Source organism: Canis lupus, chromosome 21 (genome assembly GCF_003254725.2).
Source record: "Canis lupus dingo isolate Sandy chromosome 21, ASM325472v2, whole genome shotgun sequence".
Classification (NCBI taxonomy): domain Eukaryota; kingdom Metazoa; phylum Chordata; class Mammalia; order Carnivora; family Canidae; genus Canis; species Canis lupus.
In genome coordinates this window covers 11,931,957-11,949,830 of record NC_064263.1, presented here as the reverse complement: position 1 = coordinate 11,949,830, position 17,874 = coordinate 11,931,957, and the positions used below count along the sequence as shown (strand labels likewise).

At 45.7% G+C, this 17,874-nt stretch overlaps 1 protein-coding gene across 1 annotated transcript in view; it reads right to left on the bottom strand.

Moving 5' to 3' along the window:
• Nucleotides 1–10,607, bottom strand: part of RAB38 (RAB38, member RAS oncogene family) — a 55,456-nt gene extending 44,849 nt beyond the window's left edge. The window contains exon 1 of the mRNA XM_025419359.3: nt 10,330–10,607. Coding sequence (XP_025275144.1) covers nt 10,330–10,531 — 202 coding nt within the window. The 5' untranslated portion in view covers nt 10,532–10,607. The remainder of the gene's footprint in view (nt 1–10,329) is intronic.
• Nucleotides 10,608–17,874: the final 7,267 nt, after the last annotated feature.

Here is a 17,874-nt window from a genome sequence, read left to right as displayed (position 1 = left end):
GGCAGTGAACTTGGGGTGTGAACTAGGAGGCAAAAAAAAAAAAAAAAAAAAAGGCCAGATTCTTAGCCTCATAATGGAGAGCAGAGGAAAATATTACAAATGTTATTTGAGCCAGACCATGGATGTCTCTGGATGTTCCCAGTCTCTTCATCTTCTCTTCTTCATTGCATGAATTTCCATAGGACTGGGTGCCCACTAAATTCAATTATTGTCTGTCTCAGTGCTTAAGACTATATCAAAACATCTAGTGTTTAAAAAATCAATTCTTCAAATCTCATCATTAGTAAACCAGAGATGCCTGTACTCTTGTTCCAGTTCTACCATTAACTAGCTCTAAAAGCCTGAGAAGCTAATACAAACCCCCTCCCTTTTCCCTTTCAGTGCAGAGCTTGGTTTAATGAGCTCTCAAGATCTTAACTCTGTGAAAATTACCCTTCAAAATTATTACTCCATCTAATGTATCAAAAAATCATAAAGATAGCTTTGCCATTTGACCTCCAGATGAATGACACTTCATTCCAAATTACGAAGACTTGGTTAAATGATGAAGTGCAGCTTTTAAGAATGGTCTTTAGGGTGGCTCCCCAATTTTTATGGTGAAAAAATGAGACAGAATGCCAATGTAAGAAAAGTGACTACCATATTTATCAATTTTACAATGTATGCACTTGTAATACATTAATATTCATAAAATTATGAAGCTCTATTTTTTTTGTTTTACTGGAGAAATTTTTAGATCAATGATATATCTTGGAATTGAAGCAATGATGGATAGTTGACTAGAAAACTTCTGAATGAACACTCACTGAGGACCTGCTGATTACCAAGGACTATGTTAGAATTGGGGTTATAGATTGGAAGAAAAAGACATTCCAGAGAAGTAGTAGAAGGCTTCAAATCCACGAAAAGCATGGCTATTATGGGAACAGAGAAACAGTGCCTCCCATGGGCACACGGGCTCAACAGACATTTCTTAAAAGAGGTGAGACGGGTTGAGTGACCAAGAATCCATAGGAGTCATCTAAGTGAAAAGAAGAAAGTGTATTTAGCCACTGACAACCATATGAGCCATAACACAGAGGGTGAGGTAGGTGAATTGAAGCCATAGTAAGATGTGTGGAATGGTCAAGAGTCAGAGGTATGTAAAATGGGACTGGAATGAGTGACCTCAATTTCATGGTAAAGTTTAGCCTCTAATTCTGAAAGTAATGGGGATCCACTGAAGAATGCCAAAAAGGAGAATGAGGCCATGTTCAAAAGTCTCACCTCTGTGGATTACAAATCAACGTGGGGGAAAGCTTGAGGAAGGGTCGGTATTAGGAAGCTGCTACAGTAGTCCTGATGCATCGTGAAGAAGACATGGCCACTCATAGAGGGATGAGACAGAGTGAGTTTTCAAGACAGAAGAGATAGAATTTGATTAATATCTACCTGTAAGAAACTAAAAGGAATGGGGAATGGGAGGTTAAAACCTGAGTGTTTTTCAAAGAGTAACTTAAAATCACATAGTTTCTTAATTAAATTTTCAAACAGCTGGAAAAAAAAAATAGTCGAACTCAATGATTTCAAACCCAGGCTACAGTCATAGTCTTGGCCTTGCCAAGTCAGACGCTACGCTGGTACATCAACCTGGAAGATGAGTGTCATCCGTTGGTGGAATAAACATGATTTTCACCCTAGGAGCAGCAGGGCCAGCATATCCTCCTGGCAGTTTCCATCTCAGAATCAAGAGAAAGAAAGAGGGGCACCTGGGTGGCTCAGTGGTTGAGCATCTGCCTTTGGCTCAGGTCATGATCCTGGGGTCCTGGGATCGAGTCCCACATCAGGCTCCCCATAAGGGAGCCTGCTTCTCCCTCTGCGCCTCTTATGAATAAACAAAATCTTTAAAAAAAAAAAAAAAAAAAGAATCAAGAGAAAGAAAGAAAAACAGGGGGATGGGGGCAGGGCAGTTCTTAATGACTTGAAAGCTTTGCAGGATTCCACAGAGTAAATCATCAGAAGAGGGAGAAAAAGTCTAAGCCTAAGTCTAAGCAACCATTCTCAAAAACTTTTCAGGTGAGTGATGACTCCAGTATCAAACCACTTTCACTGAGCGACCACTACACACCAGGCACCATGCTTTACTTAGGCTTGGCCCAGTTTCCTCACCTCCAAAATTGGAATTAATAAGACCTATTTGCCAGAATCACTGTGGTGTTTAAATTGCAAAAGTTGCCTTTACAAACTGATAAATGTAACGGATCATCACTTTTAACCTCTAGCTTAACATATGTGTCCTCTCATGGTTTGTAAACTGCACATTCACCACCCCCTTCTCACACCTTGTAACCTGTAGCTATGTCAGATTATTGCTGTCCATCCCATGTCTCCTCACAGCTAGGGTAGGTGTCCTGTTTTGACTTCCTTTCAGTATCTGACAATTCCCCTTCAGAGCACTCATCAAAACAGAGATTAAATAATTATCTTTCTGTTTTAAATATTTTATGTCCCACTAGATTATCAGATTCCATAAGTGCAAAAATTGATCCATTTTGTTTACCCTAAATCCCTCTGCTTATCAAGTGAATGAGTAAACTTTCCCAGGCAAAATCTTACACTTCTCAAATCCTCAAATTTTAAAATGACCTTTTCAATAAAATTCAGCAAAATAAAACAAAAAAAATATTTAAGTACCACTTCAACCCTCAATGCGAATAACTGTATTCATGACAATAAGCCACAGTGAAATGGATCCTGGGTTTTCTTTTGATCTAGTCAGGACTCAAGGGCACCACTCGCTTCTACTAGCGAAGAACCCAACTCCTCCCTCAATGGCTCTATGACCTGAAATCTGTCCTCTTTCTAGCCATCAGCCCTCCTATCACCTCATCTCTAGTGTTTTTTTTTTTTTAAGATTTTATTTATTTATTCATGAGAGACACAGAGAGAGAAGCAGAGACACAGACAGAGGGAGAAGCAGGCTCTATGCGGGGAGCCCGATGTGGGACTCGATCTTGGGACTCCAGGATCACGCCCTGAGCCGAAGGCAGATGCTCAACCGCTGAGCCACCCAGGCGTCCCATCTCTAGTGTTTTAATTCCTCTTTTCATGACATACATAATCTATAAGCAATGGGAAGGCCACCAAGACAATTTCTGGAAAGATGAATTTGACCCAGGTACACATAACAACTGAAGAAAGAAGAGACTAGAACTAGCCAGGTGGCTATTACAGAAGAACAGGGAAGTAATAATACTGCTGTGCTTGGTCTAGAGCAGTGGCAGGAGAAGCATAATCACTATCTGACTTGGAGGGTCAAAGAAGAAAAGATGGCAGAGGCTCTAAGTCCATGTGACTACAGGAAAGGTGTATACCAAGTCCAGCGAGTGGGGAAGGATGCCTAGTTTAGACTTACAATAGCATCCTTTACTACTTATCATTAGGAAGGGTTATTGTGGCTGTTCTCTGTACTCGTTTGTTGTTGTTATTGTTTCCTACTTTCCAATTTTGATACATTGAGCATATATTACTTCACCAATAGAGAAAAACCAACAATCTTTGGGTTTTTTATGCCACTTTCTTATGATATATTGATCTTGCAATATAAGTGAGATATCATGAAGGAGATGCTCAGCAGGAAGACCAAATGGTAGGTCTGAAGATCGTGGGAAGTCAAGGTCACATGCACATTTTTGGAGTTGTCTGCATGGAATTTAAAGCCATGGGAATGTGTAAGATCCTCAAGAGAAAGAGACAGAATTGAAGAAAGCCCCAGGTTGCATGGCCCTGAAATCACCCTCAGGGAGTAACCGGTGCTGGGTAAGAGCACTAGAAATACCCTAGGAGTCAGAGGCTTTATCCAAGCTGCTCAGTTTTAAGCTCAAAAAGCAGACATATGTGGTGCAGGCTGGACCCCCTCTGCACCACCAGAATATTTTCAAGTGGCCTATTTCAATACAGTTCATTCACTATTATAGTGATTTGCTTTGGTGCCATCGTGCCCACTGAACTGTGAATTTCTTGAGGTCAGGAATCAGGTCTTATTCGATTTTTTATCCACTTTTGTCTTCCTCTCACCTAGAACGTCTCTAACACATTCATACACACTGTGCCACTTCCTACCATCTGTGCTAAAGAACCCAGACGCACACATTAGAGCTCTTCCTCCTCATCCCTTCTTTCTCTCAAATGACTTAGCACTCCTTGTGCAGACTGCTATGTGCTCTCTTGTCAGAACTAGTCCTCTAGGGACACCTGGGTGGCTCAGTGGTTAAGCGTCTGCCTTTGGCTCAGATCATGATCCTGGGGTCCTGGGATCGAGTCCCGCATCGGGCTCCCTGCATGGAGCCTGCTTCTCCCTCTGCCTGTGTCTCTGTCTCTCTCTCTCTCTGTGTCTCTCATGAATAAATAGACAAAATCTTAAGAAAAGAAAAGAAAAGCTCCCCATCTTGCTCAGTGTACATACTGCTTACCTCTAAGCACAGACCACGTTAGTCCACATGGTATTTAGAAAATCTATAATTAGCCAGGCTAGAAACAAGGCAATAAACTGCCCAGAAGAGAGTGGCCCAGACTTGACATGCATTTTTATTTATTTATTTACTTATTTATTTTTGGCTTGATGTGTGGTTGCCAAATTTAGCTCCCTCTACATTTCTAGATCTATTAACATTTAAGACCCTTCTTCTAAAACACCTTGGAGAGTTACAGTCTTTTAGAAATAGACACCGAAGAGATAGTCAAGTCCAAAAGCTTCCCCCCGTTGAATTTCACGAGGTGTAAGAACATTTTATAAACTCTGAAACAACACAGCACTGTGATCCAGATGAACCTCCTGGCCACTGGCTTGACGCTAGGCCCAGGCCACCTCCCCACCAGTTGGCCTGTGGGACAGTCAATGTCCTCCAATGTTTGTCACAGAGTTCAGTCAGGGAAAGTTAGCACACATGCGTGCCCTGAGGGAATTATTTTTCTTCAGCCACTTTTCCTCCTCTGCCACTTGCTAACTCCTACAACCCTGGGCAAGTCCCTTACCTCTCTGATTCTTGTTCTTTCCTATTATGAAATAGATTTTTTTTCAAGATTTTATTTATTCATGAGAAACAGAGAGAGAGGCAGAGACATAGGCAGAGGGAGAAGCAGCCTGATACGGGACTCAATCCTGGGACTCCAGGACCACACCCTGAGCTGAAGGCAGACACTCAACCACTGAGCCACCCGGGGGCCCCAAATAGATTTCATACCACCTGATCCATCTATATCCTTAGCCGTATTGGGCAGATCAAGAAGGAAATTGTATGTGAAGGTAGTTTGAAATGGCGATTAAGAATAAGAGTAATAGCTAACATTTATTCAGCATTTATTATGTGTCAGGCACAGCTCCACGTGAATTACCTCATTTCATTCTTTTAACAACACTAAGGAGCAGGTTCTGCTACAGTCCCCTGTTTACAGACAGGAAACCAAGGCAAAGAAGTTTAAGTGGCTTGCATCAGTCCCAAAGCTGGCAAGGGAAGAAGGTGGAATAAGCTGCGGCATGCTACCTGGGCACACTCAAGACATATCAGAGCTGACAGCAACCACGGGAGACTACATAATACAAATACGTGACATCGCAGGAAAATGAATCAGGAGCCAGTTCATAGATGAGGGAACTGAGGTTCAGCAAGCTCTCACGGCCTGCCCAACGCCAAGTAGTATATTTTAAAAATAATTTCGAATATATCTAAGGCATTTTACTTTTTTTTTTATTTTTAAAGTTTTTTTTTTCAAGATTTGTTTATTTGAGAGAGAGAGAGAGAGAGAGAGAGCAAGAGTGGAAGAGGGAAAGAGAGAAACTCAAGCAGATTCCACACCCAGCTCAGAGCCCAATGAGATGATCTGAGCCGAAATCAAGAGTCAGATGCTCAATCAATAGAGCCACCCAGGCACCCCAAAAGTATTTTATTTTTAAATCGTGAGAAGTAGAGCAAAGCTGTTAGGAAACTGGTACTGAATTCCACAGCCAAATTTTAAATTCCAGCAGTACCACTTAACCAGCTATTTTACTGGGGAATTAAAAATTAAATATGTATGGACAACTGTAAGAATAAATGCTTGAGAAATGTTAGCTACTATTACTATGACTGACCTAATTCCTGCAGCTAGGGTCCCAAAGCACATCGAGAATTCTAGACAAAATTGTATAGTTCTCTTTGAAAATGCTAATGGAATAATTATAGTATTAGATTTGGAGAGGAATAGAAAAGGAGAGTCTGAAAGGGGAACCTTTTCTTTTACTTTTTTCCTGATACATCTATTTTAAAAACCCTATAACTTAGAGTCAAATTTTCAGAAATAGATTTTCATTCTATTTCTTCCCACTGTCCGCACAGTCGTTCTGATTAATATCCAAAAACATGTTAGAAATAGGAAGGAGAAGCCAAGGATAACCTTTAGTAAATCTAAAGAAGTAGCAGCTTTAAAGAAGAGGAGGGTATAGCCCCAGTGGGCCGACTGTGCCTGAGGCACTCACAGGCCTATGGTCTTGAAGAGCATGGCTTGATTCCAAATCACACAAAATTCTATTAATCCAGCTCTTCCACTTATTAGGTGACCTCAGGCAAAGTGACTTAATTTCTCTTGATGCCATCAAGAGCCTTGGAACCCTGAGCTGACCCAGCTGCTCCTCTATGATGGAATCTTTGGGATTCAGGGTGATTGCCATTCCCTGTGAGGTTTATGGAATTTACCATATTGGTTTTCAGGCCTACTTCACAAGCCCTGAGAGGTATTAAAAAATATATAATTTTTTTTATTAAGTAATCTCTATGCCCAATGTGAGGCTCGAACTCGTGATCCAGAAATCAAGAGTCTCATTCTCTACAGGCTAAGCCAGCCAGGCACCCCCTGAGAGGTATTTTTTTTTTTTTTTTGGAGTCTTTCAGGAACAGACTGGCCAGTTGAAGTGGCTACTTGAGATTTATCAAGTAATTTAGTTGGACAAATAGGCCCTGACTTGGCATTGAATCAAATGAATATCAAAAATCTAATGAGCAGAGCAGCCCGGGTGGCTCAGCAGTTTAGCGCTGCCTTCAGCCCAGGGCCTGATCCTGGAGACCCGGGATCGAGTCTCACATCAGGCTCCCTGCATGGAGCCTGCTTCTCCCTCTGCCTGTGTCTCTGCCTCTCTCTCTCTTTCTCTGTGTGTCTCTCATAAATAAATAAATAAATAAATAAATAAATAAATAAATAAATAAAATTTAAAAAACGATCTAATGGGCAAAGATATGCTCTATAGCAGATGGATCTGATATTCTATCAAGGGTGCACCTGGGTGGCTCAGTGGTTGAGCATCTATCTGCCTTTGGTTCAGGTCATGATCCTGGGGTTCTGGGATCGAGCCTGCTTCTCCCTCTGCCTATGTTTCTGCCTCTCTCTGCGTCTCTCTTGTGAATAAATAAATAATACCTAAAAAAAAGAGAAGATATTCTATCAAGACAGAGCCATCCTCTTCATCTCATCCACATTCCCAATCATCTCAAAGTGAAGCCCAACCAGTTATCTTTTAGCCTCACCTCTTCTTTCCACACACACCCCAGAGTTGAGCCAAAGGAGAGAGCGAAGCATTCCCATGTTTGGACAGACAGGCTGATGTGCAGGTGCTGTAAGGTACACTTAGCTGACTAGAGTCTGAATGGGCCCTTGACGCTGGATTTCATATGAATTCACTCCTCACAGGGCTCTCTATGTCACCGCGACGCCCCAATCATCCTTTCCCAAAAGGGCCCTGCTTTCCCACAACGAGCGGCGCCCGATGCCCTGCTTCTAACTCAGCTCACGGGGTCTCTGGGCTGTAGGCTGCCAAAGACAGGTTCCCACTGAACTTCAGAGTTCTGGGAAAAAGAAGTTCCCCTACTGAAATGCTACATACCTTGTACCCGTACAACTGACTTTCCAAGGCTCCTCAGATTTCTTATTTACACAGACTTCTGTCACTAGAGCCTTCACAGCAACTTCGTTCAATCCAGAACCTGGCTCAGGAGGCATTTCTTTTTTTCTTAAGATTTTATTTATTTATTAGAGAAAGAGAGAGAGGGGAAGCACAGAGGGAGAGGGAGAAGCAGACTCCCCACTGAGCAGGCAGCTGGACACAGGGCTCAATCCCAGGACCTGGGGATCCCGACCTGAGCCAAAGGCAGACACTGAATGGACTGAACCACCCAGGAGGCATTTCTAGACTTAGGACTTAAACTGCTCATGACAGCATGTTGTAATATGGATAAAGTTGAAAAATGGTGCTGGGTATTCAGGGACAGATTATGTGTGTAATATAGGAATCATCATTTATTATGACTTTGCACATGTATATCATGGCCCTCTTGCCTACCAGTTATATATGTTAGTTTAACAATAATCCTTGCAGTTCTCCTTGATAGTAGGGAGCACCACCTTTAGCTGGCTGCTCACTTCTCATTTACTGGGAGGAAGCGTTCTCCCTAATTTATAGATAAGGTAACCAAGATCAGGAGGTTAAGGAACTTGCCTAAAATCGCCCAGGATGTGTGGGGTAAAACAAGGATTCAGTCGAAAATAGTTCAACTCTGGAATTCAGGCTCTTTCTTTTTTTTAAGATTTTATTTATTTATTCATGAGAGACAGAGAGAGAGAGAAGCAGGCTCCATGCAGGGAGCCCGATGTGGGACTTGATCCCAGAACTCCGGATCACGCCCCGAACCAAAGGCAAACGCTCAACCGCTGAGCCACCCAGGTGTTCCTGGAATTTAGGCTCTTAATTACTATACCTTTCTATCCTCCCTGTTAGGTGAGGACATGAGACACATGAACATTCTCTAACATGCCTGAGGTCACATCCTTATTTGCATTTGACCCAAAGGTCTACATGACAGCTACATGGCCTTTGAAACAGTAAGCTAATTCTAAGCTTCAGTCCTGGATACATACATCAGTGCAGCCAGAAGAATTCTGTCTCAGACGCTAAAACATGCATCAACCCAGTGCAGAGCCTCACAGTGGCTTTTCCAGATGAAAAGCCCAATCAGATAGTGGCCGATGACATCTTCCGGTCTCTGATAACCCCTGTGCTACTAGAGCTGCCGAAGATGAGGCCAAGTGCGTGAATCTGTTCACATGTCAAAAGTTGTATCATAAGACTTAGCAGCTCATGATTAAAGAGGCAACTGGGGCCCTCAAAAACAGAAATGCCCTTTCAGAAATTTTCCACATTTGTTCTTGCTTCAAGCCGTGATAAAGTGTTTCCAGGCAAACACACCAGCTAAAAATGACCCTATTTTCTGAAAGAGAAGTGGCCGGTTTGCATGCAGCACTTACAAAGGTTCCTGGTACCACAGACCACAAAACAGGAATCCCAGAGGATCTTGCAACCTCAGAGCAGGAATATTCCTGAGCTGCCCAACCCCCTTCCACTCAACAGGGATGCAAGTGAGCTGAAGCCACTTGTCTGAAGCCAGTGAGCAGGTTAGTGAGTGGCAGAGCCAGGATCTGTACGGAGGGGCCTAACAGGCAGGGGTTGCAAACAGCTTCAGTCCGAGCAAGGACTCACTCTTGCCGTAGACTCACATTTGCCCAACTCCCCCGCCTACCTCTGGAGACAAATTCTGGTTTCAGACATTCTAAAGAAGCTTCTCATTTCCCAGATCTCCCAGTGGAAACTTTAAGGACAAATCAAGAAACCTTAGGGCTAATGTCATCGACTCTTTGCCAAAAGTGACCCTAAGGCATGTGCACAGGCTCCTTTTCATAGACCACAGGGATCTCGAGAGAGACCGAGAAATAATACTTTGCCCCCAACACCTACATACAAGGACCCTTCTTGGCTCCTCAAAGCTGAGAGCCTCCAACTCGCTTGACTGAAGAGTGGACGGGGCGGCATGAGCCGGAGCAAAGTGAGCGATGAAAAACAGCTGGAGGGCAGATCCCTCTAGCCTGGCGCTCTCCTGGCTGCAGCCCTTAACCCGCCCAGGGGCTCCCCCCCCCCCCCCGCCTCCGGTGGCCGTGGCCGTTGGGACACGAAGGGCCGCGTCACCGGCGGCGTCGCCCAAGTCCGGAACAAGAGCTGGAGACCGAGAACTGCAGATGGGCTCCCGCTGGGGCCCGGGGGGCGGGGGGCGCCGGGGCGAGAGACCCCAGGGGAGGGTGTGGGAGGGAGGGCCAGCCGCGGCCGCTGCCCCAACGCGCCGGGGAAGGGCTGCGCTGGAAGTCGCGCAGGGAAACTTTGGTTTTGTTGTGGAAGCAAGTTCCCGAGCCACCAGGAAAGCCTGGCCCGCGCGCCCTGCCCCGGGCCCGCAGAGCCGCCGCGAGGCCCCGGCCCGGCCGTCCGCGGGCGCTCACCTGCGATGTCCCAGAGCTGCAGGCGCACCACCGTCTCCGGGTCCCAGTGCAGCACCTTGAGCGCGAAGTCCACGCCGATGGTGGCCCGGTAGTGCGAGGAGAAGTTCTGGTGCACGTAGCGCTTGATGATGCTGGTCTTGCCCACGCCCAGGTCGCCGATCACCAGCAGCTTGTACAGGTGCTCCTTGTGCGGGGCCTGCATCCTGGCGGGCCGCCCGCGTGCCGAGCCGACCGGGAGCGCAGCCGGGGCCTGGGCGCACCGAGTGGCGGGCGCGGGCGCGGGCGCGGGGCGGGGACGGGGCGGGCCGGGCCGGGCCGGGGGCGGAACTCCTCCCGCCGCCGAGGGACGCGCCGACCGGCGCCCCGGGGCTCGTCCTCCCTCCCTCGGTCCCTCCCCGCGCCGCCCCGCAGGGCGGAGACCCGAGCGGCCCGGGCCCGCGAGGCGGGGGCTCGCGGCCCAACGCCTGCTGCAAAGCTCATTCGTGCTGCACCTGACGGTTCCCAAAGAGCCCCCCGCGCCTGTGAGCCTCAACACCAAGCGGTGAGGCGCGGGCTCTGCTCTCCCTGTTTGCGTGCGCGACAACTGCGTGGGCAAAGCGCGGGCCACCGCGGGCGGCAGGTGACCCCGGGTCCCGAGCCCCCGCCCGCCCGCAGCCCGCGCCGCCCGGACCGCTGGGGAGACCGTCACCGGGGCTTGCTTCCCTGAGCTCTGGGGTTTGGAGGGGAACGACCCTGGATAAGTCATTTGACCCTGCGCCAGCCTCTTCCCCAGCGCGGCGCTAACGCTAATCGGGCTGCGCTGCCGCGGGGGAGAACTGGCGGGCGCCGCCCCACCTGCGCAGCTGTCAGCGGCCATACACGGGGACCACCTGGGCTGAAACCGCAGCCGGCATCCTTGGCTTTTAGCCGCCTCCTCTCCTAAAGCTCCGGGAAGCCCCGAAAGACAATGTCAATAACTAGTCAGATTATTTTAAGTGATAATAATGGCAGGCATTTATCCAGACTTGCCATGTGCCAGTTTTTATATACATATCATCTTATTATCCTAGCAGTCTTTTTTTTTTTTGAAAGATTTTATTTATTTATTCATGATAGACATAGAGGGGGGGGGGGCAGAGACACAAGCAGGCTCCCTGCAGGGAACCCAACGTGGGACTTGATCCTGGGTCTCCAGGATCACGCCCTGGGCCAAAGGCAGGCACTAACCGCTGAGCCACCCAGGGATCCCCTATCCTAGCAGTCTTAAAATTGATACCATAATTCTTCCCATTTTACAAAGGAAGAAACTGAGTTCTAGACATTCTACGTAATGTACCCAATGTCAATCACTAATAAAGAAAAAAAATTAAAACTCAATTTTCTGAACCAAAGACTTTGTGTGTTTCTGTTTAATGTATTCCTTTAGCCAATATATATTTGTGGTTGGGATGCTACAGAAATAACACAAAGACTCCTCACTGTTGATCCCCCAGAAACCCCGTTCCTGTTTCACCTGACCTGTCGGGTGTTGGCCGTGTTCGCATTTATACATTGGTAGGTTTGTGGCTTGTTAACGTGTTAGTTTGGGATTTTTTGAAAATGATTTTTATACCAAGAGAATATAACTTAACGCTAATAACAACCTAAAACAAGAAATGGAAGCTACTGGTTATTCTTTTAGTTTTTCACAGGATTAAATACAGATTTTTTTTATCCTGTATCTTAAGTGCAATTTGAGATAGACTGGCCAGAGAGAACACTTATAAAAATAAATACTTTTTAGGGGACACGTGGATGGCTCAGTGGCTGAGCATCTGCCTTTGGCTCAGGGTGTGATCCCGGGGTCCTGGGATCGAGTTCCACATCAAACTCCCTGCAAGGAGTCTGCTTCTCCCTCTGCCTGTGTCTCTGCCTCTCTCTCTGTCTCTCATGAATAAATAAACAAAATCTTTAAAAATAGTAAAAAATTTAAAAACTACTTTTGAATAGCTTCTTTGAAAAAAAAAAACTTTACATCCTTGTGGGTGGAGGCAGACAAGACAAACAAAAAGAAATAAGTACGATTTGTAACATATTAGTGGGTGATAAAATAAGGGAAGGGAATGGGTATGAAGAGTTGGAATGGGATTGGTCTTTTAGATAGGGTTGCCAGGGAAGGCCTTGCCGAGAAGGGAACAATTGAGTAAAAACATCCATTTCTCCGGAAGTGGCATGCAGATCTAGATGATGAACATCCTGTACCCGAGTGAGTCATTTTTCACCTGAATATTCCAGGAACTCAGCAACGTCCACATTATGTCATCTCATCATCCCAGCTATGTCAGGGAGGATTTCATCCAGTTTATGAAGAAAGCAAGACAGAGAGCAGCTTTCCCAAACCCACATGAAGTGTTAAAACGGAGATTCCAATAAAGGTTTGTGTGAAATGGAGAAGAGAAAGGTTGGTGGGCCCATTGGCTTTCTGCCTCCATCTGACACTGCGCTTGAGGCCTTCCTCCTCTATAAGCCCAGACAAGCAGAGGGGGACCCTCGCTGCCTGACCTGGATGAATCACATAACCTCTCTGAAGCTCAGTTTCCACATCCACAAAATGAGAAGAAGGAGATCTACCTTCTAGAGTTGTTGGTAAAAGTAGAGACCATATAATAAAATGCCAAGGCTGTAGAAGGTGCTGAATGACAGCTATTAATAGCAAATGACCGACAAGCTTTTCACACCACGGTCTCTGGAATACTGGAGACCCACATCATGTCTGGTCAGCTTTCTAACCCCTCAGGGGGTAACTCAGAGGCTTTGCTCATAATGGGCACTACATGAAGGTGTGCAGAATTGCCCTGGTTTGTGTTTTATTGAATGCTTAGATAGGTAGACATCATTCTTTGGTTTCTGCCCACGCAGGGACACACCAAGCAGATTATATCTGACGAGCGAACCAAGTGTTCTACCTACCTTCAGTGCTGGCCAACGCTGTGGCTTCATTTTGCAGGGAGGGGGGTCCACAATCCTGAGGGGCCTTAGGCCCTTCTTAGAGCTTGAAAACAGCAATAATGACAAAGGCCCTCCCCAGATCTAAAATCGTGGCTCTGGAGATCTGAAGACAAGTTTGGTCTGGGCAAGGAGCTGGTGGTAGATACAGGGAGGGGGTGGGAGTTTGAGGCACAACATGAGCCAGCCCTCAATGTTAGGCCTGACCCAGCTGCTTACAGGCCCCAGCCTGTTTTCCCAGCCTTGTCCAAGCTGAGTCATCCCCACCCTCACCTGGCCTCCTCTGCCGATCAGGAGCATGCTGGAGCGCCAGACGGTGAGATTACCGCATAGGACAGGTAGACCAAGATTCAGGTTTTCTGAGACCTAAAGCTTCTGAAATTGGGGGGCGGGCAGGGAGTAGCCTTTAAGCGAAAGAACACAGAATTAAGGAATAAGTCCTAAAGATTCAGCCTCAGGTGCAGGAGAGCCCTCTGTCTGGGGCAGTGGCCCACGAGCGAGAGCAAGCTCCCTGGCTAGACAGGAAGTATTGCAACTAGTTTCCAGGGTCACTCATTTAGGTCTCATGATAATTCTTCACAGTGGGAAGAAATTACTCTTGGTTTATATTTTTTAAACCTTTCAGACTAAAGCAGCTCAGTGAGCTTGCCAGGCTAGCAGTTCAGTGAAATCCTGAAAGATTCCAAGTAAAATGAGAGAACTGGGTTGCAAGATCTCTGGGGTGTACTGCTGACTAACATGTCAGACTCAAGTCTGGGCCTTTTAGACACCTTCCGGCAGGAGTGACACCCCAACCAATTCTAACCACCCCCCACAATGGCACCATTACCCGAGCTGTGGTGTTTTCTCCCCTGCACTCCATCTGCTCCCCTGACCCAGTGAGGACATTTGGGAGAAGGCTGTGGAAGGGCCATTTCAAAACAAACATCATGGCAAGGTTTGCTTCCGATTTCAAGGCTCCATTCTCTCCCCAGCTCTGCTACATATTTGTCCCACAGATAAGGGCCCTCCAAGCACATTTTTTTGGATGGCAAACCTTTCTGTGTCCCCTTTCTTTGCTTTGAATTTTTCTACCCTCAGAACTAGGCTGCAATCAGGAAACCGGGTAGCTGAGGACAGGATATCAGCTGGATTCAGGGTAGAGCACCTTTAGATGAAGAGGACATTAGGGATCCCTGGGTAGCGCAGCAGTTTGGCACCTGCCTTTGGCCCAGGGCGCGATCCTGGAGACCCGGGATCAAATCCCACATCAGGCTCCCAGTGCATGGAGCCTGCTTCTCCCTCTGTTTGTGTCTCTGCCTCTCTCTCTCTCTCTCTCTGTGTGACTGTCATAAAAAAAAAAAAAAAAGATGAAGAGGACATTAGCAAACAAGTAGACGTCCTTTCCTCTTATCCTCCCCCTACTCCTAGATTATGAGAGTCCATAAGATCCCATCTGTCCCAACCTGAGATTCCATCTGCCTCAGATACCTCGGGACTATCCGGAAGAATGCCTGGCTTTATCCTGACAAGCTGGCTCTCCTGCCTCCAGAGAGAATGGCTGGGGTTGTGCCTTGTGGCTGCTCCCAGCAGCCACCTGCACCATGGAAACCCATTTTCCTGCAGTAACTCTTAAAGTATCTCTGGCGATGTTCTGATAGTTACTACCCTCAAGTTGCTACACCACAGTACACCCTCTCCTGAAGAACAGGAAGGGAGGTGACTCAAGTCTGTCAAAGCTGTATGAGACCGCAAAGTGCTCAGAATTCAAGCATGGAATGGCACTCCAGAAAGCACAGATTTAGATGGAGATTTCTCTACATCTCCATTCCCTTGCTATCCAATGTGGGTATATATTCTTGCACATACTCAGGGGTAAAACTAATTAAAATGGTTGGAAAATTGCTTTGCAAACATAAACATGAAGCCTACGTTTCTCTCCCAGGGCTGTTGTATTAGACGAGTCCCTATAAGGTTACCTTATTTGCCTTCACCAAGAAGAGAGCAGTAGGAAGTTATTCATCAGTTCATATGGCTCTCCTCTTCTCCTTCTTCTCCTTCTTCTTCTCCTTCTTCTCCTCCTCCTCCTCCCCCTCCTCCTCCTCCTCCTCCTTCTTCTTCTTCTTCTTCTTCTTCTTCTTCTTCTTCTTCTTCTTCTTCTTCTTTTTAGATTTTATTTATTTATTCATGAGAGACACAGAGAGGGGGCAGAGACCTAGGCAAAGGGAGAAGCAGATTCTCCTCGGGGAGCTTGATGTAGGACCCCAGGACCCCAGGATCATGATCTGAGCCAAAGGCAGACGCTCAACCACTGAGCCACCCAGGTGCCCCTTGTTCATATAGCTCTTAATTATAGCTCTGGAGAATTACTTAAATGACCGCAAGGTAGGGTACCAAAGACGAGGTTGGAGGAAAAGTAAAGTAATTTTTCTTAGATTAATGCAAGCAATAGATCTTCTGAAAAAGGTCTGTAAAAGATTGCCATAGAATTTATCATCCAAACAGGGACTCTTGAGAGTGAAAGGGGGACATATTAATAATTACACCAAACCATAGGAACAAGCCAGAGTCTAAAAGAGTGTTTAGTCCTGAAGCGGAGGGCTGGAGTTCTCAAGTAAAATCCACAACTAAGAGTGACATTTAAAAAATCTCTTAAATCACCATTTTAATAAATATTTCTGCCAAGTTAAGGCGGAGCTAATTTCTTGTTGTCTTCAAAGAATCCCCCTTTTATCTACTAGTTTGTCAGAAGCCTGTGCTGACTTGCAGTGGGAGTTATCCAGTATCCAAGGCTGAAAGTAGACCTCCAGGTGTCTGGAGGAAGGCAACCATTTTCAAAGTATTTGGAGAGAGGCCAAGTTAGATTCCGTATGGAAAATGCTTGAATTGAATATACTTCAGTCTACAAGAATTTTGATGTTGGACTTTTTACCCAGAAAGAAAAACTATATTAGGATTTTTACTGGTTATCATCAGAAATTGATTGCAGGTGAGTTTTTAATGTACCATTTAGTTTGGACCAAGAAAAGCAGATTATACCCTAAACCATTTTCAGCAGTAGATTTATTGTCAGCTACACTTATATGCTAAAGCTGCATATATTTGATTTGCATTCAACAGATGGGGCTGAGCTGGGATTCATTTTCCTTCTAACCCACCCAACATGGATGAGTATAAATGGGCTAAGGAATGGCCTAAAGGCAAGCATCTGAGAACACTGAGTGAAATGATTCAATATGACTCACAGTTTCAACTTCCTTGTACTGAGGGCCTACAATGCACCAAGCCTTTGTCTTAATTTATTTAACCTTCAAAACTAAACTGTTGGTAGGTTTCCCCACTTTCTGAAAATGAGGGAAATGGGGATCAGAGGATTTAAGTAATTTGCCCAAAGTGACAGAATGAAAATTGTAACTCATGATTCCTAAATCACCCCTGCTTTCCCTACTCTACACACTCCTATAGACGCAGTAAAGATCCAGACTTCTCCACCTTTGTTTCTGCTATGATACCAGATATCAAGGCTGTTAAAGGGGAAGGGGAGGTGATTCTATTTCTGTTTTACAAAGTCCTAAGCATGGAGGGAAGAACATCCAATAAAAGAGTAAAAGATGGACACGTCTGGGTAGCTCAGCAGTTGAGCATCTGCCTTTCGCTCAGGGCGTTATCCCCGGGTCCCGGAATCGAGTCCCACATCGGGCTCCCTGCATGGAGCCTGCTTCTCCCTCTGCCTGTGTCTCTGCCTCTTTCTATGTCTCTCATGAATAAATAAATGAAATCTTAAAAAAAAATAAAAGAGTAAAAGAAAGATGTGTGATTCAAACATAAAAAGGTACATGGCACACTCCCTCAAAACTCAGGCAAAACGGCATGCTGTCCATTTGTGGGAGTGAGCTGATCAACAAAGGTAGAGAGCATAAAACAAGGAGTCTACTTCTGATGCTCTCAGAGACGGCAATAGTTTAGTAATGCTCAGGATCTCCCTGGAGTGAGCCCCCAGCCATAACAAGTGGGGACAGCAGGACTGGTACGGTCTCACTGAGAAGGTAACTCAAGCAAATTACCGACAGTGTCAATCAAAGAGTATTTGTGTGCAAAGCTCTGTGACAGGAGTTTTCTGAGGCGCGGGGGCAGGAGTGGGGTCTCAGCTTTATCTACAAGAATGTCCCTACCATGGAATCTTACCATTTACGTCAACGTAGACAGAACTGGAGGGTATTATGCTGAGTGAAGTAAGTCAATTAGAGAGAGACAATTATCATATGGTTTAACTCATGAGGAATATAAGAAACAGTGCAGAGGATCATAGGGGAAGGGAGGGAAAACTGAATGGATAGTAATCAGAGAGGGGGACAAACTGTGAAAGACTCCTAACTCTGGGAAAGAAACTGAAGATTGCTGGAGGGGAGATGGGCGGTGGGGATGGGGTAACTGGGTGAGAGGCATTAAGAAGGGTACGTGATGTGATGAGCACTGCATCACCGAACTCTATATCTGAAACTAATGACATACTGTATTCTGGCTAATTGAATTAAAAAAAAAAAAAGAGGGGCATCTGAGTGGCTCAGTGGTTGAGCGTCTGCCTTTGGCTCAGATTGTGAT